Source organism: Bos grunniens, chromosome 18 (genome assembly GCF_055505025.1).
Source record: "Bos grunniens cultivar Pamir isolate PY7600 chromosome 18, Bosgru_T2T1.0, whole genome shotgun sequence".
Taxonomy (NCBI): Eukaryota; Metazoa; Chordata; class Mammalia; order Artiodactyla; family Bovidae; genus Bos; species Bos grunniens.
In genome coordinates this window covers 36,038,855-36,060,356 of record NC_141182.1, presented here as the reverse complement: position 1 = coordinate 36,060,356, position 21,502 = coordinate 36,038,855, and the positions used below count along the sequence as shown (strand labels likewise).

Sequence of the window (21,502 nt, the reverse complement as noted above, 5' to 3'; positions counted from 1 at the left end):
TCAGTTGAGGAAGTAGGAGTGTCGCCTCCCAGTTTTAAGGCCAGATCAGAGTGGATTCAAATGCCAGCTCCAGCAACCATCTGAGAGGCCTTTGGGTGACTTACTCCACCTCCCTGACCTTCGGTTTCCTCATAGGGTTGTTTTGAAGGTCAATCAAGAGAACACAGGGAAGGGGCTGAGCACAGGCCAGTGTACCTGACGCTCACAGAGTGAAGAGTCAACAACTAGAGCTCACCTCATCCTTAAAACACAGGGTTCATCCTGGGCTCTGCTGACTCCTGCCTCGGCTTCCCAAGGCTGAGAAGGAGATGGAAACCAGGCCATGTGGGAGCATGATTTCATATTGAGAACCATGAAATGTCAGTTACAGAGTAAGAGTTTCATTATAGTTCTTTGGGGAAAGAAGGAAGGAATGCGATCTGGTGGGCAGAAGGGAGGGGGCTGAGGAGGAGGATGGGAGCAAGAGAGATAGATGGAGGTCAAGAGGGAAACGCTGAGCCATTGGAAAGGAGTCTCGCCTCATCCCCTAAAAAATAACGTGAATGACATTTTTATTTGATGTTTTGTTTTTGCTCTGATTAAAAAATTACTGTGTGTTGACTTGACAGAGTTTTAAAAATGCACTGACCAAGAGCATTATGCTAAGTGAAGTAAGTCCAACACAGAACATGTGTGCTCACTTAGATGTGAAATCTAAAATCAAAACAAAAAACCCAAACTCACAGATACAGAGAACAGATGGATGATTGCCAGAGGTGGGGGGTGGGTAAAATGGGTGAAAGGGGTCAAAAGGAGCAAACTTCCAGTGATAAATAACTCATGGGATGTAATATACAACATGGGGACTATAGTTAATTATACTATAGTGCATATCTGAATGTTGGTTAAGAATAGATCTTAAAACTTCTCATCACAAGAAAAAAATGTGTAACTATGTGTAGTGACTAAACCACCACCACCACATGTGGTGATGAGTATCAACTAGACATGCTGTAGTGATCATTTAACAATATATCAAAGTGAAAGGCACTCAGTCGTGTCTGATTCTTTGAGACCCCATGGACTATACAGTACATGGAATTCTCCAGGCCAGAACAGTGGAGTGGGTAGCCTTTCCCTTCTCCAGGGGATCTTCCCAACCCAGGTCTCCTCCATTGCAGACAGATTCTTTACCAGCTGAGCCACAAGGGAAGCCCAGTATATACAATATAACAATATATATATAGTTGTATATATACAAACAGCAAATCATTATGTTGTATAGCTCGAAGTAATATAATGTTAATGTCAATAAAAACAAAACACAACAAAAGCAAAATACACAGACTCTTTCACTCCTAATCCCACCAACCGGGTATCAGCGGCTGATATTTACAAGAGCCTCAGTGTGTGTGCCCACACTGTCACAAATGCTTTGTATGCCCATGACTCTCGTGGTAACTCTAGGAGCTGGATGTCTTGGCCCCATTGCACAGGGGAGGGGCGGACGGGAGCACAGAGAATATAAATCACTCACCCAGGCCATCAGCTCTGGTGAACAGCAGAGCCTGGATTCCAATCCAAGCTACCTAGGGCCTGAAGTCTTGCATGTCCCCACAGGGCAAGGCACCACCTGGGCACGGCTGACACTTGGTGTATTTCCCTTTATTTTCTTTCACTTTCTGGAAACTGTACCACTACTTTATTACTTTTTCAAAGGCTATTTGAAAAACGAGTACTTGTTAGATGTGGCTGTCTTCCCCTTCCCATTTTTTTTTTCTGTAATTTGTAATTTTGATATATAGTCATCCCTCCATATCCATGGGTTCCCTAATGAAGGATTCAACCAACCACAGATTGAGAATATTTGGGGGAAAAAAAGTCCAGAAAGTTCCAAAAGCAAAACTTGAATTTGCCACGTGTCCAGCAACTACTTATATGGCATTTACATTGTATTAGGTATGATAGGTAACCTAGAAATGATTTAGCATATAGGAGGATGTGAGAATGGTGTTATATGCAAATACTGTGCCATTTTCTATAAGGGACTTGAACATCTGTGGATTTCGGTATCTACAGTGGTGGGAAAGGCAGGGAGTGATACTGGGACCAATCCCCTGTGAATACCAAGGGACAACTGTGACTTCAAACTTACAGAAGGGTTGAAAGATTAGTATAAAACACTCTATATCAACCAGTTGTTTACCACATATTTTCTCATTTTCTCTCTTCACATAATTATTTATATGTGTGTATGCATTTTTCTGAACAATCTGACATTAAATTGGAGACATCATGGTCTTTAACCCCTGAATGCTTCAATATGCATTTCCTAAAAACAAAGACATGTCCATTCATAACCACAGTACAAAGAGCAAACTCAGGACATTTAGCATTTTAGCAATATTATCATCTAATTTATGGTCCATATTTAAACTGTGTGTGTGTCTGTGTGTGTAATTTTTTTCCCAGTCCAGGATCTAAACCAGGATCCTGTATTGCAAGTAGCAGTCCTATCACTTTAGCCTCCTTTAAACTGGAATACAGTCTCAATCTTTGTCTTTTTCCTTTTTCTTTTAAATGAAGTATATGATTTACAATATTGTGTTAGTTTTAGATGTACAACATAGCAAGTCAGTATTTTTGCAGGTTCTATGCCATTACAGGTTATTTCAAGATAATGGGCATAATCCGTGCTGCACCGTGTATTTTGGCTGTTTTGAATAATGCTGCTAGGAATGTTTGTGTACAGATCTTGTAAGGACACATTTTCCTTCCTCTGGGGTATATACATGAGAATGGAGTTGCTGGGTCACATGGTAACTCTACATCTAGTCATTTGAGGGACTGGGAGTGTCCCTCAGTGGCTGTTCCATTTTATCTTCCCACCAGCAGTGTAGGAGGATTCCTTTCAAAACACTTCTACAAACAGAAACAACCCCAGAGATGGGCATCACTACTCTCATCTTCCCAACAAAGACTGAGGGGCAGAAAGGGGATGTGACTTCTCAGAAGACACCCTGCCGCAAGGACTAGGCTCCAGTCCTGGGACTGCCCTCCTTCCTTCAGGAAACCTGACTTTTAGGCCAAAACAGTAGGTCTTTGAGAGGTGATGGGGTAAAGGGCAGAGAAAAGGAATCTGCAGATACCAAGCCTCACAATAGAGATGGAAGTTTCTGGTTTTAAGAATGGAGATATCAAAGCCACTTATGTTTTTGTTTTATTAGGCGACAGCCAGAGCCAGGTTCTGACTAATTAATGATGATCAAAGTGCTCTGGCAAGATGTGCTCTGCAAACACCAGCCATGAATTATTCACAACTGGGTCTTCTTAGCTGGAGGGGAGGAGGCTGCCAAGGAATAGAAAAAATCAAGGTCCTCACTTCCCCCTCAGCTTGCATGAGCCTGAGCCCTCCTGCAGGACTCAAGTTTCTCAATCCAGAAAATGGGTCTAGATATGAGCTCTCATCCCTTTACATTCCTAGGCCAGGACTTGGCAACCTGAGTCCTGTTCCCATCAAGGCAGTACGTACCAAGCTGCCTCCACCAAACAATAATTAATAATACCACACAAAGTTCAGGGGTAGACAAACATTTCCTATAAAGACCAGGTTTTTATTAGGTCTTTGGGCTAATTAAACACTTGTGCTTTGCAGGTGTGTCACAGCACTCACCCCTGCCTTTGCAGTGCAAAGGCACCACAGACAACACATAAATGAATGAAAGCAGCTGTCCCATGAAATGTTCTTTGTGGACACTGAAATTTGACTTCTGTATAATTTTCACATGTTATAAAATATTCTTCTTTTGATTTTTCCCTACTATTTAAGAATATAAAAACCATTCCTAGCTCTTGGACTATATAATAACAGGTGTTGCCTCAAAATGTTAAACATAATTGCTGTTTAACTCAACAATTCTACTCCTAAGTATATACCGAAAATAAATGAAAATGTAAGGGACTTCCCTGGCAGTCAAGTGCTTAAGACTCCACACTTCCACTGCAGGGGATGTGGGTTCGATCCCTGGTCAGGGAACTAAGATCCCATATGCTACGTGGCCAAAAAAACAAAGTAGAAGAAAAACACAAATGTCCATCAACTGATGAATGGATAAACAAAATGTGGTATATCCAGTGAAATATTGTTCAACCATAAAAAGGACCAAAGTTTTATATACACATGTTACAATATGGATTAGCCCTGAAAACAGTCAAGCTTTCAAGAAAGCCAAGGCTCAGAGAAAGCACAGACGAGGACGCAGGTAACCAGTGGTGAGGTGTGAGCAGAACCAGGTCTTTGAAATCCTTGTCCAGTGCTTGCTGCAGCAGACTTTCCCAGAATTACATTCAGAAACCAAAGTATGTCACTCCTCAAAGCCCCAGGGAAGAAGAGATCTAGGGAGGGGACGCCTCCCTAGACCTGTCCCTCCCTCCTATGCCTCTGCATCATCCTTCCTGTTCCCCATGCCACCTTCCTCCTCTCTGCCCCTGGGCTCCTCCCAGTTCTTTTCTCTCCTTTCCTTCCCAGAACCACTAAGCAAGGCTGTCCCTCCCTACTTCTTACTCAGGGTGCTGGGGAGGGGGGCAGTGGCAAGACTACAGGGAGGCTTCTCCAGAAATCCAGTCCATGTGACACATCTGGAAAAGGGCTCCAAAAGTGTGAGGAACAAGTCCAGGTCACACAGCAGATATGGAACATTTGAGTTCCTTGATATTTTTGAGAATGAAGAGAGAAGGTGTGGGGCAAGAATAGGGTTTGTGGTGAGCCAAGCTCCATCCCATTCCTGATTTTTCTCCACACAACACATACCCCTGCCCTGCTTCACACTTTCAAAGGCACTAACTACTACAATAAGGGCTTTTAAAAATATTAAAATACTGAGTGTAGAAAAAAACCAGCACCTGGATTCAAATCCTGGCTTCTTCACTCACCATCTGTGTGACTTCTGGCAGCTCATTTCGTATCTCTGACCTCAGTTTCTTTACCTATAATATGGGCATAACAGTACCGATTCAAAGAGTTGTGTGACAATGAAATGAGGCTATAAAAAGCACTAAAAACAAGTGCATGGCCCTAGCAAGCACTTAATGCATCATTGCATTTTCCCAGAGATTTCCTTCATACATTTTTTTTCCCTACAAAAATGAAATCATTCTGTATTCACGATTTTATAATGGATCTCACCCCTCACCTTAACTGAATTAACATCTTTCCATAGCATTAGAAATTTTCCTATAGAACATCTTTCTTTTTCCTTTTTTTTTGGCCTCACTATGCATGGCTTTTGGGGATCTTAGTTTTCTGACCAGGGATCGAACCCAGGCCTTTAGCAGTGAAAGGAGAGTCCTAACCACTAGACCACCAGGGAATTACCTAGAACATCTTTCTTAAGATAGCATATGCATATGTACTATTCCATTTCCTGAAGTGGGATCCTTAGTATGATCTTTGTTTTTCCATGACCAAACATGTTCTTCCTTGTCTTTGACCAATTACTGCTTCAGGGTAAATTCCTAGGGAATTGGCTGAGTCAAAGGGTGTGCAGGTGTTTTAGGCTTTCGGCCTGTAACTGTCAAACTGCTTCTAAGAAAAGTTCACAACTAGTTTGACTTCCATCAACTTGGAAAAGAAGGCTCCATGCTCTCCAAGGCCTTGTCTCCTCTTACCATTTAGAAACATCATTTCTAACTTGACCCAAGAGAAGTGCTATTTGCTGCCATATTTTGATCTGCAGCCCCAACTCTTCCTAATGGAACTCAATTCAGGCATCTGCTTAATCCTATGATTCTCTGGGTGGCTCTGGGCTGGTCATCAACTTCTCTGAACCCAGAAGTCTCAGCTATAATTCACAAATAAGTCCTCTCTCTCGCTTTTTTTTTTCCTGCACCAGGTCTTACTTGCAGCATGTAGGTTCTCAGTTGTGGCATTATGGATCTAGTTCCCTGATCACAGGTCGAACCTGGGCCCCTGCACAGTCTTAACCACTGGACCACCAGGGAAGTCCCCTAAGTTTCCTACATAATATAATATATGTAAAAACTCAACTCCAAGTCACATTCCAATTATTTGAAACATGGCTGTAGCAGAAACAAGGATCGCATTTCAGGAGACCCCTGTAGGTAACTGTGGTGCACATGGGGAAACTGAGGCCTGGGATGTGGAAGTCTTCCCAATAAAAAATCAGAAATATCTTACAGAAAATGGGTGAAAACATGACTAGGCAATTTAGAGAGGAAATCTAAATGTGTGCTACTAGACAAAGAGATGTTCAAAGTTATTAGTTATCAGGAAAATGCCAGCAGAACAAAGAGAAACCAAGTCACAGAGTAGCAAACATTAGGAAGTTGGATAAAACCAAGTGTCGCTAGGGTATAGGGAAATGGGGCTTTATACACCACAGCAGAAGCAGACTAAGACCGTGAAACCCAGCAATTCCATTTCTGGAAAAATATCCCAGGGACCTTCCCACCAGCCAAGGATGTTTACTGCACTTGCTGTCTGTGGAAGCTAAATAGTGTAGTGTTAGTGGCTCAGTTGTGTTCAACTCTTTGCGACCCCATGGGCTGTAGCCCATCAGGCTTCTCTGTCCATGGAATTCTCCAGGCAAGAATACTGGAATGGGTTGCCACTCCTTTCTCCAGATGATTTTCCCAACCCAGGGATCAAATCTGGGACTCCTGCACTGCTGATTCTTTACTGTCTGAGCCACCAGGGAAGGAGAGAAATGCCCCTCACTGGGAGCAGATATGCAAAATAAGATGAAGGCATCTTATAGAACAATTATGCAGCAATTTAAAACAATGAAATAGACCGGGGCTCAACAAACAAAGGCCTGTGGGCCAAATGTGACACGTCACCTGTTTTTGTACAACTTCACTGGAGCTGAGAATGATTTACATTTTTAAATGGTGGAGGAAAAAAAAATATGTTGTGACATATGAAAATGAGTAAACATATTATCTCCCTTGACTCCTGTGGGTCAAGAGTTTGGGAATGGCTTGACTGAGTGTTTCTTACTTGGGATCTGTCATGAAGTTGCAGTTAAGATGTCGATGGGGCTGTAATCATCTGAAGGTTTGACTGGGGTGGGAGAATCACTCAAGATGGTTCACTTACATGGCTGGCAAGTTGGAACTGTTGGCAGGAGGCCTCAGTTCTTCTTAGACCACTCCATAGGGCTGCTTGAGCGTCCTCACAGCATGGCAGCCGGCTTCCCCTAGAGTGGGTAATCAAGGGCAGCAAAGAGGATACTGCGATATCATCCATCCCCGAGCCTTGGAATTTGCACACTGATATCTTTGCCAATAGCCTATTTGTTGAGTAGGGTATGCACTTGCATATAATTGCATAGAATTGCAATACAACTGCACTGTATTCAGTGCAATTCAGCAAATATTCAGCTCTCTTCAGGGACTGCTCAAAGATATGAATACTGGGAGATCTCACTGGGGGCCATCTTGGAGGCTGGCTAACACAGTAAGAAACACAATGTGACCTACAGTAGATCCTTTTAATTAAAAAATTAAATTCACAGTCACATAAGACAATACTACACACTTGACAAAGCTACGTACAAATTCAAAGGTATTTATTATAAACGGAATGGGGGAGGAGGGTAATGGGATTGGAGGGGAGGGATGACAAGAAATGAATGAAAGAGTGAATTAATAAAACCAGAGAAAAGCCTTGCACAAACCAACTAAGAGTGGGCTAGGAACTGAGAGGATTAATTCAATTCTCTTTACTCAAGCCCCCACCCTACTCTGTACCACTCCCACAAAGGGAAGAGAGATGAAGAAAACAGTTTCCTTGATTTCTTAGATCACAAGAACCCAGCCTCCCTCATTAAGCACCCCTTTCTCTGCCTGACACATATTATTCAATTCACGGTTGTCCCACAGGGTTTCCAGAGTTCCAGTTCCTGGTTAAATAGAGATTTTTGCCTGCAGGAAGGGGTGTGGGGACCAGCAGAACAAGCCTGGGAAGAAAAGCCCTAGCTATTACCCAAATAGTGGTGCTGGTGCATTGCTCATCCCTCTTGCCAGGGTTCTTCCTTCTCTGGAGACAAAGGACTTTCAGAGTGCAGAGGTCTGCAAATGCCCTGAGGTCCAGCGTGTGGGTGGTGGGAGAACTGAAACCCTCATTTCTTTAAAAATATATCTTGTGGCTCTAGGCCTTGTGATTTCTTTCATTTCTTTTAATCTTCGTAAGCTCACTATGCAAGAATTGTTATTTCAAGATACCCAGAGAAGTTACATTGTTTTTAACTGTTTTACCTTCCTGTAAAGTCATTCATTCATTCATCCAGCAAATACTTATGGAGAACCTACTATGTGCCAGTACTAGCCATACAGCAGTGAACAAAGCAGGCAAAGCCCCTGTCATAAGGGCGTGGGGGAGTAGTAGGAACAGACATTAGACAGTATACAAACAAAAAATATAATACGTAAACTAAAATCGGCCAAAGAGACAAAAAGTCATTGTGTTATTAGGGAATCCTTGTATTTGAACTGAGACCTGAAGGGTAATAAGGAGTTAGCCCAGTGAAGAGATGTTTTGGAGGAAAAATAGCAGGTGTAAAGGCCCTGAGGTAGGAATAAACTTGTGTTGGAGGTGATTAGGAAGGCAGGCAGGACTCATATCAGAGACGTTATGGTAGTTCTTTGTCTAAAGAACTTGGGCTTTATTCTGAGAGCGTCATATACAACTGACTCCACCATAATTAGTCCCATGACCTTGGCCAAATTACTTCACTCCTCTGAGCTTAGTTTACCTATCTATAAAGTGGGTAATATTCAGTTAGCCAAAAAAGTTCCTTCAGTTTTAAAGTAAAAACAAAGGACACATTTTCCATTTTCACCAAGAACTTTATTGAACGTATTCACCATTTTGTTCTACTACCTTCTGCCATTTTTCAGGCAACTTCATAATCCCATCTTCCCAGAACTTTTTGTCTTTTTGAGCAAAGAACTGGTCTAGGTGCCTTTTACAGTCTTCCAGGGAAATGAAACTTTTTCCATTAAGAGAATTTTGTAAAGAACGAAATAAATGGAAATCCGAAGGTGCAATGTCTGGTGAATACGGCGGATGAATCAGAACTTCCCAGCCAAGCTGTAACAGTTTTTGCCTGGTCATCAAAGAAACATGTGGCCTTGCATTATCCTGATGGAAGATTATGCGCTCTCTGTTGACTAATTCTGGACGCTTTTCATCGAGTGCTGCTTTCAATTGGTCTAACTGGGAGCAATACTTGTTGGAATTAATTGTTTGGTTTTCTGGAAGGAGCTCATAATAGAGGACTCCCTTCCAATCCCACCATATACACAACATCACCTTCTTTGGATGAAGACTGGCCTTTGGTGTAGTTGGTGGTAGTTCATTTTGCTCACCCCACCTTCCCTTCTGTTCCACATTATTGTACAGTATCCACTTTTCATCGCCGGTCACAATTTGTTTTAAAAATGGAACGTTTTCATTACGTTTAAGTAGAGAATCACACGTGGAAATACGGTCAAGAAGGTTTTTTTCACTTAAGGTACGTGGGACCCAAACACCAAAGCGATTAACATAACCAAGCTGGTGCAGATGGTTTTCAACACTTGATTTAGACACTTTGAGTATGTCGGCTATCTCCCTTGTGGTATAACGTTGATTGTTCTCAATTAATGTCTTGATTTGACTGCTGTCAACTTCAACTGGTCTACCCAACCGTGGGGCATGGTCCAGTGAGAAATCTCCAGCACGAAACTTTGCAAACCACTTTTGACACGTTCGATCAGTCACAGCACCTTCTCCATACACTGTACAAATCTTCTTTTGTGTTTCAGTTGCATTTTTTCCTTTCTTGAAATAATAAAGCATAATATGTGGGAAATGTTGTTTTTTTTCTTCCATCTTCAGTATTAAAATAGCTACACAAAAATTCACCAATTTTGGTTAAGTTTGTTTTTTTTTTTAACGCATGCTAATATGACAGCTATCGCAACACAATCTAACAAAATTGTTTCCAATGAAGCTAAAGACAACTAAGCACTACTAGATCAATCTTGCAGAAAAAACCAAATGAACTTTTTGGCCACCACATCTTAAGATTCCCATGATGAAGGAAATCAATTACTGGTATTTGCAGAAGGCAATGGCAACCCACTCCAGTACTTTTGCCTGGAGAACCCCAGGGACGGGGGAGCCTGGTGGGCTGCCGTCTATGGGGTCGCAGAGTCGAACACGACTGACGGGACTTAGCAGCAGCAGACAAGGGGTAGTAACTCAGTCGATCTGAGTTACTCCAGTTTTCTCCATCTTCTGCTACTCTGCGACCCCACCTACCTACCCTTTCTCCTCCTACCGCCCGGAACACCAAAGCCCCTTCTTTTATAGCTCTGCTTGAGGTCTCCCTCTATACTGGATTTCCCTTCCACCAGCCCCCATCTTTTTCCACCCTCTCCCTTGAGCCCCTCCTCCTCTCGCTTGAATTTGAGCTACAAACACTTCCTATTTCTAGCCCCGCCCACTTTCTGGGACACCTCTATCGACTTCTCTCTTTCCCATCCCTCCTCCAAACTACGCTTCCCACTCCCCCCACACACACTTTCTCTCGGACATCTCACCAAGCTGTTTAACCCTTTCTCCTATCTTCCAAGAAAACTACTCTTTAAACTGCCTTCCTCCACCCACCCTCACCAGTCCCGAAACAGTCTTTGCAAACTGTTCACTGCTCCCAAAGTTTACTCTTGAAACGTTATTCCTTTACCACCCTCATCTTCCAAATCGTTCCCTATTTGCCCCAATTCTTAAGTACTTAGCTCCTCAGGACCCGACTCCACCCCACTCTTCTCCGGTCTCTCACTCCACCCACAAAAGAAGCTGGATTACGGTCCGGACAGTCTCTTCCTTCCAGTCACCCTCCCAACTACCGCTCCCAGCAGCCTCTCCCTCCACCACTTAAAACGTCCCCTCGTAAGAACCTCACAGTCCTACCTTCCGCTAAGTCCCCTCTCTGATGTTCCCGCTACTTCCTGGGTTCCAGGTCTCCCCGACTCTCGCAAGCATCACGCGCAGGGCTCCCTCCCCACCCAGGGAAGAGCCCTTTCCCGCACATACCTCGAGGTTCTGGCCCGCGCCGCCCCTTTCTCCGTCCTCCGCCCGCGCTTGGCCACTCTTTCCCTGTTTCTCCTGCTCCGTCCTGTTCGCCCCCTTCCATTTCTCCGCCTTCCGACTCAAAGCCACTCATTTCCTACTCCACAAAGGCGGGGGGGGGGGGGGGGCCTCCCTACCCCAGGGGTCCCTCTGGGGCGCCCCTACTTCTGCGCACTTCCAGCCGTGCGCGAGCACTTCCGGGGCAAAGCACGCGAGGGCGTGCACGTGGGGCCGCGGCGCAGAGGATAGCGCCTAGTGTCAAATCCACCAGCTGTAGAGCTGGGGAAGGGGCGTGGGGAGCTGGCATGCGCCGGGGATGGGGAGTGATGGTGTATGGAGTTCGAGCGGATGCAACTTGCGGTGGGGCTAGTGGTTAGAAGAGTGGTTGACATGCTGGACTAGTCGTGTCAGAAGCTCTGGGTTCTCCCTGTCCCATGAGTCCCACCGCCACTACCGTAGTTGAGTCTGATCTGCAAACTTGGCATGCAATAGAGATAGAGATGTTTGCCAAAATGCAGGTTCCAAGGCCCCGGCCCCAAAAGACAAATTCTGGAGCCATGGAATAGGACCTAGAATCCTGCGTTTTTTAAAAACCATTTTCCGATATTTTGATGCAGAAGTCTGCGAAACTGAGACTCAAAAGACTGTCAACATTCCTTGCTTCCTTAGACTGGTCGTGGTATTTATTCTCTTCTACACCAAACTCATCCCTACCCCTCAGAAACCTCACACACAAAATACAAAGGAGACCTTAGTTCTGCCTAGAATACAACTGGTCAGCTCCATGTGGCTCCACTCAAACGCGCACTCTCAGTTAGAGAATGAGGTTATAGTCAGTCTTCTGCTCCAAGATCAAGTTTTAGATTCTCGTCCCTCTTTTCCTGGACCACTTCCTTCAGCAAGTTGGCAGGACTGCTAGAAGTCTGGGTGATGCTCTATGTCTTGATATTTTAAATATTTTTTTGCTGAATTTTGATAGAACCTGTGTGTGCCATGAAAACATTAGTTGAATATTTAGAAATAAACGTCCGTTGGACTTCCTGACTGTCCAGTGGTTAACGCTCTTTTCCCTTAATGCAGGGGGCCAAGGTTCCATCCCTGGTCAGGGAACTAGATTTCACATACCACAACTAAGGGTTTGCATGGATCTAAATAACCAGAAACTAGCTCTCAGGGCCCGGAGAAGGCAATGGCACCCCACTCCAGTACTCTTGCCTGGAAAATCCCATGGACGGAGGAGCCTGGAAGGCTGCAGTCCATGGGGTCGCTGAGGGCCGGACACGACTGAGCGACTTCACTTTCACTTTTCACTTTCCTGCATTGGAGAAGGAAATGGCAACCCACTCCAGTGTTCTTGCCTGGAGAACCCCAGGGACGGGGGAGCCTGGTGGGCTGCCGTCTATGGGGTCGCACAGAGTCGGACACAACTGAAGTGACTTAGCAGCAGCAGCAGCTCTCAGGGCCTCTATCCGCAAGGGATGCACCTGAGGGGAGGCGATCTGGAGTACCTGGCAATAGGGCAGATCAGCGTCAGCGATGTTAAGACGCATCCAGGCATCCCTGCAACAAGCTCGCCTGGTGCAAGTTCTGCAGCCTCCAGGGCACCCTCTTCGATGTGACACCGCCCTCTGGTGGCCACAAGCATGCTTGCGGCGTCCGGGAAGGGAGACGGACGGGACCCTGCAGCACTAGCTCTCACTGGGACCCGCTTTGGGAGAGTTCCCCACAAGGGCCGCGCCCCCGCAATCCCGACTTGTTCACCGAGGGACCAAACATTTTAGAGAACGCCAACTACGAGCCGGCACAGGGCAAAGCGCTGTACAGATATTAACTTAATCCTCACATAAATCCTAACAGGTAGCCTCATTTACGGAGAAGGCAATGGGATTTTCCAGGCAAGAGTACTGGAGTGGGGTGCCATTGCCTTCTCCTGCAGCAGCCTCATTTAAGAGTTTGCTACAGGTCACTCAGAGAGCAAGTCTTGACTGTTTTTAGTTGTATAAAATATATTTGTGTCTCCATTTCTGAAAGATTTTGCTATATACAGAGTTCTAGGTTGACAGATTCTTTAAACACAATGAAGACTTCATTCCTCATTCATAGGGCTTCCACAGATGCTATTGGGAAGTCAGAAGTTAGGTTTTTTCCCTCTAATTGCTTATTTACCTTTTATATTACTACTTTTTCACCATGATGTATCTGTCGTGGACTTACTTTTAGTTATCCTCTTTGAATTTCATTGGGTTTCCTGAATCTGTACCTTGGTATGTCTTTCATATACCTTTTTCTGTATTTTCCTTCTGGGAATCTGATTAAATCTATATTGATCTTTCTACCCAACAGCTTAAGGTATTTGTTTTCTGTACTTCTCTATGCACTAGTTTCTGAACAATTTATTCTCACCTATATTACTTTGTTATCCTCTTTGAATTTCATTGGGTTTCCTGAATCTGTACCTTGGTATGTTTGACATATACCTTTTTCTGTATTTTCCTTCTGGGAATCTGATTAAATCTATGTTGATCTTTCTACCCAACAGCTTAAGGTGTTTGTCTTCTGTATTTCTCTGTACACTAGTTTCTGAACAATTTATTCTCACCTATATTTCAGTTCATTAATTCTTTTATATTTAATTTGCTGTCAAACATATGGCTGTTGGAGTTTTTTTTTTTTTTTAATTAGCTTTTTAAAAAAAATTCCATTTGGTTATTTTCTCAAAACTTCTATGTCAATTTTTTAAGGTTTGCCTTCATAGATGTTTTCAACAGGGTCTTTTATCTCTTTAAAAATACTAAGAAAAAATCAAGAAGTGCTATTTTATACCCTGTTAGTCCCAATATCTGATGTGTTTGTGTCTGTATTTGTTGTCTATTATTTCTGCATGTTCTCTTTCACGATTTATTTCCTTGAGTGTCTGATTATCTTTGAGAGTGTACTGGACGTTATTTGAAAAAGAAGGGTGTGTGTGAATACTTTAATGTCTGAGACGATAATATCTTTCTCTAAAGGATCATTTTCATTTGCTTTTATCAGGCAACTGAGCGCACCACTAGGTCAGTTATAGGGTTTGAAGGCTGAGGATCTCTACACCTCCAAGACAAGCTGAATTTGGGAGACATATCTATGCCACAGCTTATGTCCAGTTTAACATTTTCATGAGGGTGTCTCCATTTGGGGTCCCAGTTCAAATGTGGGGCAATTATTCAGACTCCCAGCTTTCAACATATTTACACTTGTATCTCTTATACTGCAAGTCCACCATCCTTACAGCTGGGTTTCACAGGTGTCTCCTTCCACCAGCAAATGTCTTCAGGCAAAAGTAGCTTTGAGCGTTGGGATTATGATTTAGTCTCTTGCTTCTCCTAGAGTTTGATCCTTAATTCTTCACTCTCCTCTTAGCTCTTTGGAATGCTTTTCTTTTTCAACGTTTTATTCAGTTGAAGTTATTTTCCACGGAAGAGTAGTAAGAGTAATTAAGTAGACTACCATTACCACTAGTGTAACCCTTCACTCAACGCTACGTTATTCTCCCTCCAGCCTACCTGCACAGGACCCTTCCTGTCCCCAGGAAGGGAGCTGACTGGAAGAAAGAAGAGATGGTGTTTCTGGTTTTATGGCTCTGTTTCAAAGTAGAAATTCACAGTTCCTCAGGAAAAGCCACACTTTTTCCAGAAAGTGGAGATAATACCTTAAATTTCTCCACTCACCTAGACTACCTCCTGTCATAGGGTAAGGGAGTTAGAGAAGGCAAGGTTTGGGAAAAGAACTAGACCGGCACTTTACAGGAACAGATCACCTTTAATGAGGCAAGAAGGGGCAACAGTATTAGTGAGCTGCTGCACTAACCCAAGAAAAGTGTAAGTATATATAGACATATATGTGGAAATCTACTGTCTTAAGGGGGCCAGTTCTTCTCCAAGGTTGTTCAGATTAGTCATCTCTTAAACTGCTGGGGCAAGGAATTCTGGAGATCGGCCAGAGGCTGGGCCTGGCTGGGAGCTGGGCAAAATCAACCTTAACGTCCATTTTTTTTCTTCCCATGAGAGAGTTCTTTGTTTTGCATAGAATGGTGGGGAGGATCCAGAGGGGAGGTTTAACTCCGGGCTGTTTTGAGCGGTGTAACTTTCCTTCAGTATGATTCAACGTCTCCCAAATTATCCAGATCAGGTGACAGAGATAGCAGTTTCCGGCCAATGGGCAGAGCGAGGGAAAACAGGACAAGGTCCCGGCCTGGGGTGTTCTACGCTAGCCATGGGACACGGGTGGTTGGTGGAGGCCACAGGAGGAGGGTAGCCTGGCTCTGGGCAAATACCATGCACGCGCCCAAGCTCTTGCCCTCTCTGCACTTTCTCAAAAGGGAATGAACACCAGACGGAGTGCAAACCTCCCCGCGCAGCTCGAAACTGAATGTGTCAGGCAGGGGTCAGACCCACGTTCCTTTTGCAAAGAGCGCCCCCGTCGGCGACGGAATACGTCAAACCGGAAGCAGAAGTGCTCCACCGCCAAGGCTTTCGGGAAATGTAGTCTCCAGCCGCGGGACGAGCCCCGGGCCGCTCCGTCCGCATGCGTGTGGCCGAATTCTGTGGATTACACTCCCAACCCAGAGCTGGTACAATGTTCCGGGGCGGAAATGGGCTCCCTTTCTTTTTTCTGGCCTCGCAGCATGCGCGATCTTAGTTCCCCAACCAACACCAATGGAACTGTAGTGGCTTCCTCACAGGGAGATGCGCGCTGGTTTGGGGGCTGCGTTCAGCTTCATCCCAGCCCACTGTATTCATTCATAGAGGAGTGGTCTACTTCAGTCCTCACCTCCAACCCCTCTCCAGGTGGGTCACACGCGAGTTTGGTGGGGTAGCCCCTGGGACACAGTCCAATGGCTCCTGCCCACCGTCTAACTTCTTTCTTTGGGTGAGCTCATGCACAGAATAAACACATGTCCCGGTGTGCCAGCACAATCCCAGCTTCCCATCTAGTTAGCTCCCCCTTGAGAATGAGCTCAATGGTCCTGGTTTAGTGGATCAATAACGAGTGAACACGCACTACATACAGTCACCCTACCCAAGATCCACTGAAATCCTGGTCTTCTAAACGCTGACGGCAAAGAAGTAGGAGAGAGCCGGCTTGTCTGACCCCTGACACTCAGTTTCGAACTCCGCCTACGAACAACACAAAGGCGGACCCTCAGAGGGCTTCACACTCAGTGGGTAGAGTTTACTCCAGCAGCACACACACCCCCGCCCCCCGCCCCTTCAGAAATCTCCAGACTGTGGCAGGCACCTATCGGTGTTAGATTACTCCCACCGCCTTACCACCAAATACAAACGACATGAGTGCATGGCGAGCTCTCCTAAGAACTGGGGGTAGTAGCCGCGTAGTGGGCCTGTGGTTTTGCTGGAGATAAAGACATAAGCTCCAGCGATTTCAGATGCCCCTAATACCTTTTGGTGCCTGATATACTTAGCACCATGCATGGGGAGGGATAGAGGCCTCACGCTATGACCAGAGGTACCGTCTCCTCTGGATACGACTCTGTTCCGTGGTTACATGTCAGTCGGGCCCTAGGAGTGAGAGGCTGTGAATCTCCTACCTCCTAATGAATCCTGTGGAGAGCATGTGCCCAGTTCTTGTGGTGCCCTTTAGAATGTAGGGGAACATGACATTTTTCATCTTTCAGACTTTAGCAGCAATTCTAAGCTAACAGAAAAATCCATGCCAAAACCCTGTGACAACTCTTTAACTTTTGAAAATGAATATTAAAATTTGAGAACTGGTAACTGCTAGTTCCTTAATGCACTTTTGTTTTAGTAAAACAAAAACCCCATTAATCATTACAGCTAAAAATTATCTGGTCGTACAAGAATAAAATACGATCTATGTTGGCTTCCATCTATGTTATCAGGTCCAAATTTCTTGGCTCCTTTATCCATTAAAATGTTTACCAAAAAAAAAAAACTTTTTCCAAAATTATAAGGCTTTCACTAAAATTTGCTAGCAAAAATTAGCTCTTTCTTTCCACCAACACCTGCCAATAATCATTTATGCTGCTTATCTATAGGAAGCCCTCTGCTCCCCTGTCCTCCCCTTCTTTTTAATTATTCCCTCAAATGGCATTTCTAGAGAGTGGAAACTGCTTTGATTTTGACAGTACCGAGACATCCCTTTCTTGGGCCTGGATCAACTTCCCATCCTTGGAAACATGATTGCCCATTATTCCTTTTCCTAAATCCTTCAGGCATGCTGAATAGGTCAGCAAAGGTTGATGATACCAAGGGGGAACCAAGCTTGATTCCCCAGCTTGGTTGTGTGTGAGGAGGGACCAGATTAAGAGCAGGGAGGCAAACTAACTGTAAAAGAGTTTAAAATTCAGAGACACATATACAACAAATATGCATCACCTTCTTTTAACAAATATTTTGAGTTTTATTAAAAAAAAAACTATAAAAGTTTGTCTGTCTTTATCCCTTCCCATCCCTTTCCCCTCTAACTCCAGAGGAAACCACCACTCTAAAGCTGATATTTTAATACTTTCCTACCTTTACTTCGCAAATTGATTTTTAAAAAGGTGATACGGACCTTTAATAAGCTTTATCACATTGTATATAATCCCTCTGTAACTTTATTTTCAATTGTTTTTGATGTTAGCCTTGTTAGTACATGTACATGCAGTCCAACCATTCATTAAACATTTGCGTTATCTCCTATACTGTGGAAAGGGCACTGAGAAAGATATGTAAGTTGCTGTTCTCAACCATCAAGCTGTTCACCTATTTTTGTACTTTAAGAATGTTATGCTTCAATAAAATTTACAAGTACATCATGAGAAATGCTGGACTGGAAGAAACACAAGCTGGAATCCAGATTGCCGGGAGAAATATCAATAACCTCAGATACGCAGATGACACCACCCTTATGGCAAAGTGAAGAGGAACTAAAAAGCCTCTTGATGAAGGTGAAAGTGGAGAGTGAAAAAGTTGGCTTAAAGCTCAACATTCAGAAAACGAAGATCATGGCATCCGGTCCCATCATTTCATGGGAAATAGATGGGGAAACAGTGGAAACAGTGTCAGACTTTATTTTTCTGGGCTCCAAAATCACTGCAGATGGTGACTGCAGCCATGAAATTAAAAGAGGCTTACTCCTTGGAAGGAAAGTTATGACCAACCTGGATAGCATATTCAAAAGCAGAAACATTACTTTGCCAATAAAGGTCCGTCTAGTCAAGGCTATGGTTTTTCCTGTGGTCATACATGCATGTGAGAGTTGGACTGTGAAGAAGGCTGAGCGCCGAAGAATTGATGCTTTTGAACTGTGGTGTTGGAGAAGACTCTTGAGAGTCCCTTGGACGGCAAGGAGATCCAACCAGTCCATCCTAAAGGAGATCGGCCCTGGGATTTCTTTGGAAGGAATGATGCTAAAGCTGGAACTCCAGTACTTTGGCCACCTCATGCAAAGAGTTGACTCACTGGAGAAGACTCTGATGCTGGGAGGGATTGGGGGCAAGAGGAGAAGAGGATGAGATGGCTGGATGGCATCACTGACTCGATGGACATGAGTCTGAGTGAACTCCAGGAGTTGGTGATGGACAGGGAGGCCTGGCATGCTGCAATTCATGGGGTCGCAAAGAGTCGGACATGACTGAGCGACTGATCTGATCTGACCTGATCCCCCCCCCCCAAAATAGAAGGGCATATAAAAAGGAAGTAAAATATTTACTATGTCAGGTGGTGGTAGGTATTGTAGAGAAAATGAAGCTGGGAAGGGAGATGGGAGTATGCCATGAAGGGGCACTGGTTTTTTACTATTATTATTTTTTGGCCACACCACACAGCTTGTGATATCTGAGTTCCCCTGAGCAGGGATTCAACCTGTACCTTCAGCAATAAAAACAGAGAGTCCTAACCACTGGACTGCCAGGGAATTCTCACAAATAGCTATTTTGGTACAATAGTCAAGAAAGGGTTCACTGAATAAATATCTGCTGGAGGTGAAGAACCAAACTAAGTGATATCTAGGGGAAGAGGATTCCATAAAGAGTGAAAAGCAACAAGATATGGCCATCTTCATAGATCCTGCAAGTTAGCAAACAGAACTTAATGAACCTTGGATGTGGGATGTGAAAGAAAGGAATCAAAAATGGTTACCCGGTTTAGGGCTTGAGCAACTGGGGTTACCTTTTCTCAGATGGGAAGTTTGAGGGAGGAACTTGATAAAAGATGAGATTGGGATGGGGAGATCGTGAGTTAGTTCATCTTCGGACATATTAAATTTGGGATGTCTGTTAGAAATCCAAGTGGAGATGTCAAGCAGGCAGTTGGTTATGAGTATGGAATCTTGGAATGGAGATAAAATTTTCAAGTGGGTATTTAAAGCCTTCAGTCTGGATAAAAGCCCCAGTGAGGGGGACTGTAGAAAAAGAAAAGAGGTCCAAAGACAGAGCACTGTAAGTCCTATATTAAGAGCAAGGAAAGATACGGAACTTCCCTTATACTGCCAACAAAATATTCTCATTTTCCCCCTGCCAGACTTCAAACTTTTTGCCAGCCTAATGAATATGAAATAATATCTCACTGCTTTCTTTTGCAGTATTCTGATTTCAAGATAGAACATCTTTTCATTTTGAAAAGCCAATCTTCTTTGACTATCAACACATCTCCACTGTACTGTTAACAAGACTACATTAAGTACCTATTGTGTCCCTGGCATTGTGATAGCAAGGGAACAAAAAAAGTTAGCCAAATGATGTGGACTCTGCCTTCCTGGAACTCACCATCTACTTCAGGGTTGGGAGAAAAACCAATCAATCAAAAGTACAAATCATGGTAAAGTCATTAAAACCTTCCCTGATGTGACATCTGCATTTTAACAAAAAAGGAATTAACTAGTTCAGTATCTATCAAAGCCCACTGTAGCTATAAAGACCTGAGCACTAGCATCAGTATACCTAATAACAGAATAATTGTTTTCTTATCCACCCTTGCATAGAGAAATGCAAGAGGCTTTGTAGGACATAATGCCTGCCCTGGGGCCTTCCCCACACATACCCAGGCAGCAGGAGTGGAAGATTGGTTTTCTCCTGTTTCTCTTTTGTAATTCTGGGACAATTATTCCTGCACTATTATATCCAGTTCACTCTTATATGAACCTCACACCATCTGGTTATACTTATCTATACATGCTGACACAGTAACCCCATTTTAGATGTTTATCTCACTATGGGTATTTTAAGAAAAAAAATTCCATGGAAATAAAAAGGCAAGGGTGCTTCAAAAGGTATAATAAGTATTCAATGTCATTATTATAAAACCAATGCCCCAAACTACCCAAATATTGTTGCAATAGTAGTGGATTTCTTAAGGGGATCATGACACTACATAGCAACATGAAAACATTTATAAGAAGGTTTTTTATTTAAGTATGATACAAGATTTTATCTATAGTACAGGCAAATACAAATAACTGATATATTAAGAGGTGAAGGTTGTGGGTGAATTGGGGGGACTTAATTTACTGAAATAGTCAAGAAAAACCTTCCAAGGTCCTTCATTTTGTTTCCACTTGGGTCTCTGATTTAAACTATCACCATATCCCTTCTTCCATTCACCCTCAAAAGCCTGTTATATGCAGCTCCTTGAACATAACATGGCTCTGAAGACATGATGAAGACTAGAGGTTAAGAGCTGTGCCTTTGCAGTCAGGCAGTTCTGGGTTCCAAGTCTGGTATCTCTCTGGGTTTTTCTCCCCATTAGAAAACAAAGATATAATACATACACTGTTTCTTCAATGCAAGAAACAGATATACAACAAAAGGGGAATCATTCCACTGGTCGTGGGAAACCCACTGAATCCCAGGAAAAGCTTCGGAAATTGAATCCAGTCCAGGGACTTTAGGAATGAGAAATGAGAATACCATCATGTCACCTCATCCTCCACAACAACAGCAGACCTGCTCTCTCTGGTAAGGAATCAGGTTCCAAGCAACTTTAGGCCTTCACCTTACCAGCCTAGCAACCTCAAATCAAAGTATCCTTGCTGAAGTCTGTTTTAAAAAAATTTCTGTTCAAAGACTCTAATTGGCTCAACAGCCCCTGAAATTATCTTTGAGCTCCTGGATGTCCTGACTTGTGTTCTTGTGGTCAGTACAGTAGGGATTGTTACAAGAGAAAGAGCGGGGCAAAAGCTGGGCAAAGACAAGATACCACAAAACCTATTAGGGGAGCTGTAAGGATTATGAAATGATGGCTGTAAAGTACTTAGCAGTGTCTTCAAGAAGTAAGCATTCAGTAAATGCTATTATTAACTCACCTGGATGTGATGAGTTTAGCAGTTAATCCCTCTTCCTTTGATGCATCACTCTTTAATCTTAGCCAAGTTCTGAAAATGGAAAAA

General features: G+C 43.6%; 1 protein-coding gene and 1 long non-coding RNA gene across 11 annotated transcripts in view; both read right to left on the bottom strand.

Annotated features, from left to right (window-relative positions):
- Positions 1-21,502, bottom strand: part of CDH3 (cadherin 3) — a 156,555-nt gene that overhangs the window by 111,881 nt on the left and 23,172 nt on the right. For 5 of the 10 annotated variants that reach the window (XM_086351452.1, XM_086351450.1, XM_086351451.1 and 2 more), the window contains 3 exons: positions 21,419-21,487; positions 7,097-7,196; positions 4,912-4,965 (listed from right to left, as the gene is read on the bottom strand). In XM_086351452.1, coding sequence (XP_086207578.1) covers positions 4,912-4,965; positions 7,097-7,196; positions 21,419-21,487 — 223 coding nt within the window. Of the gene's footprint in view, positions 1-4,911; positions 4,966-7,096; positions 7,197-11,080; positions 11,321-21,418; positions 21,488-21,502 lie in introns of those variants that run through there. The other 5 variants (XM_086351460.1, XM_086351453.1, XM_086351455.1 and 2 more) reach the window with 5 other exon arrangements.
- LOC147353471 (uncharacterized) lies at positions 8,827-11,096 on the bottom strand. The gene is made up of 2 exons (XR_015145676.1): positions 10,958-11,096; positions 8,827-9,891 (listed from the first exon to the last, which is right to left on the bottom strand). It is a non-coding gene; the product is annotated as an uncharacterized LOC147353471 (long non-coding RNA).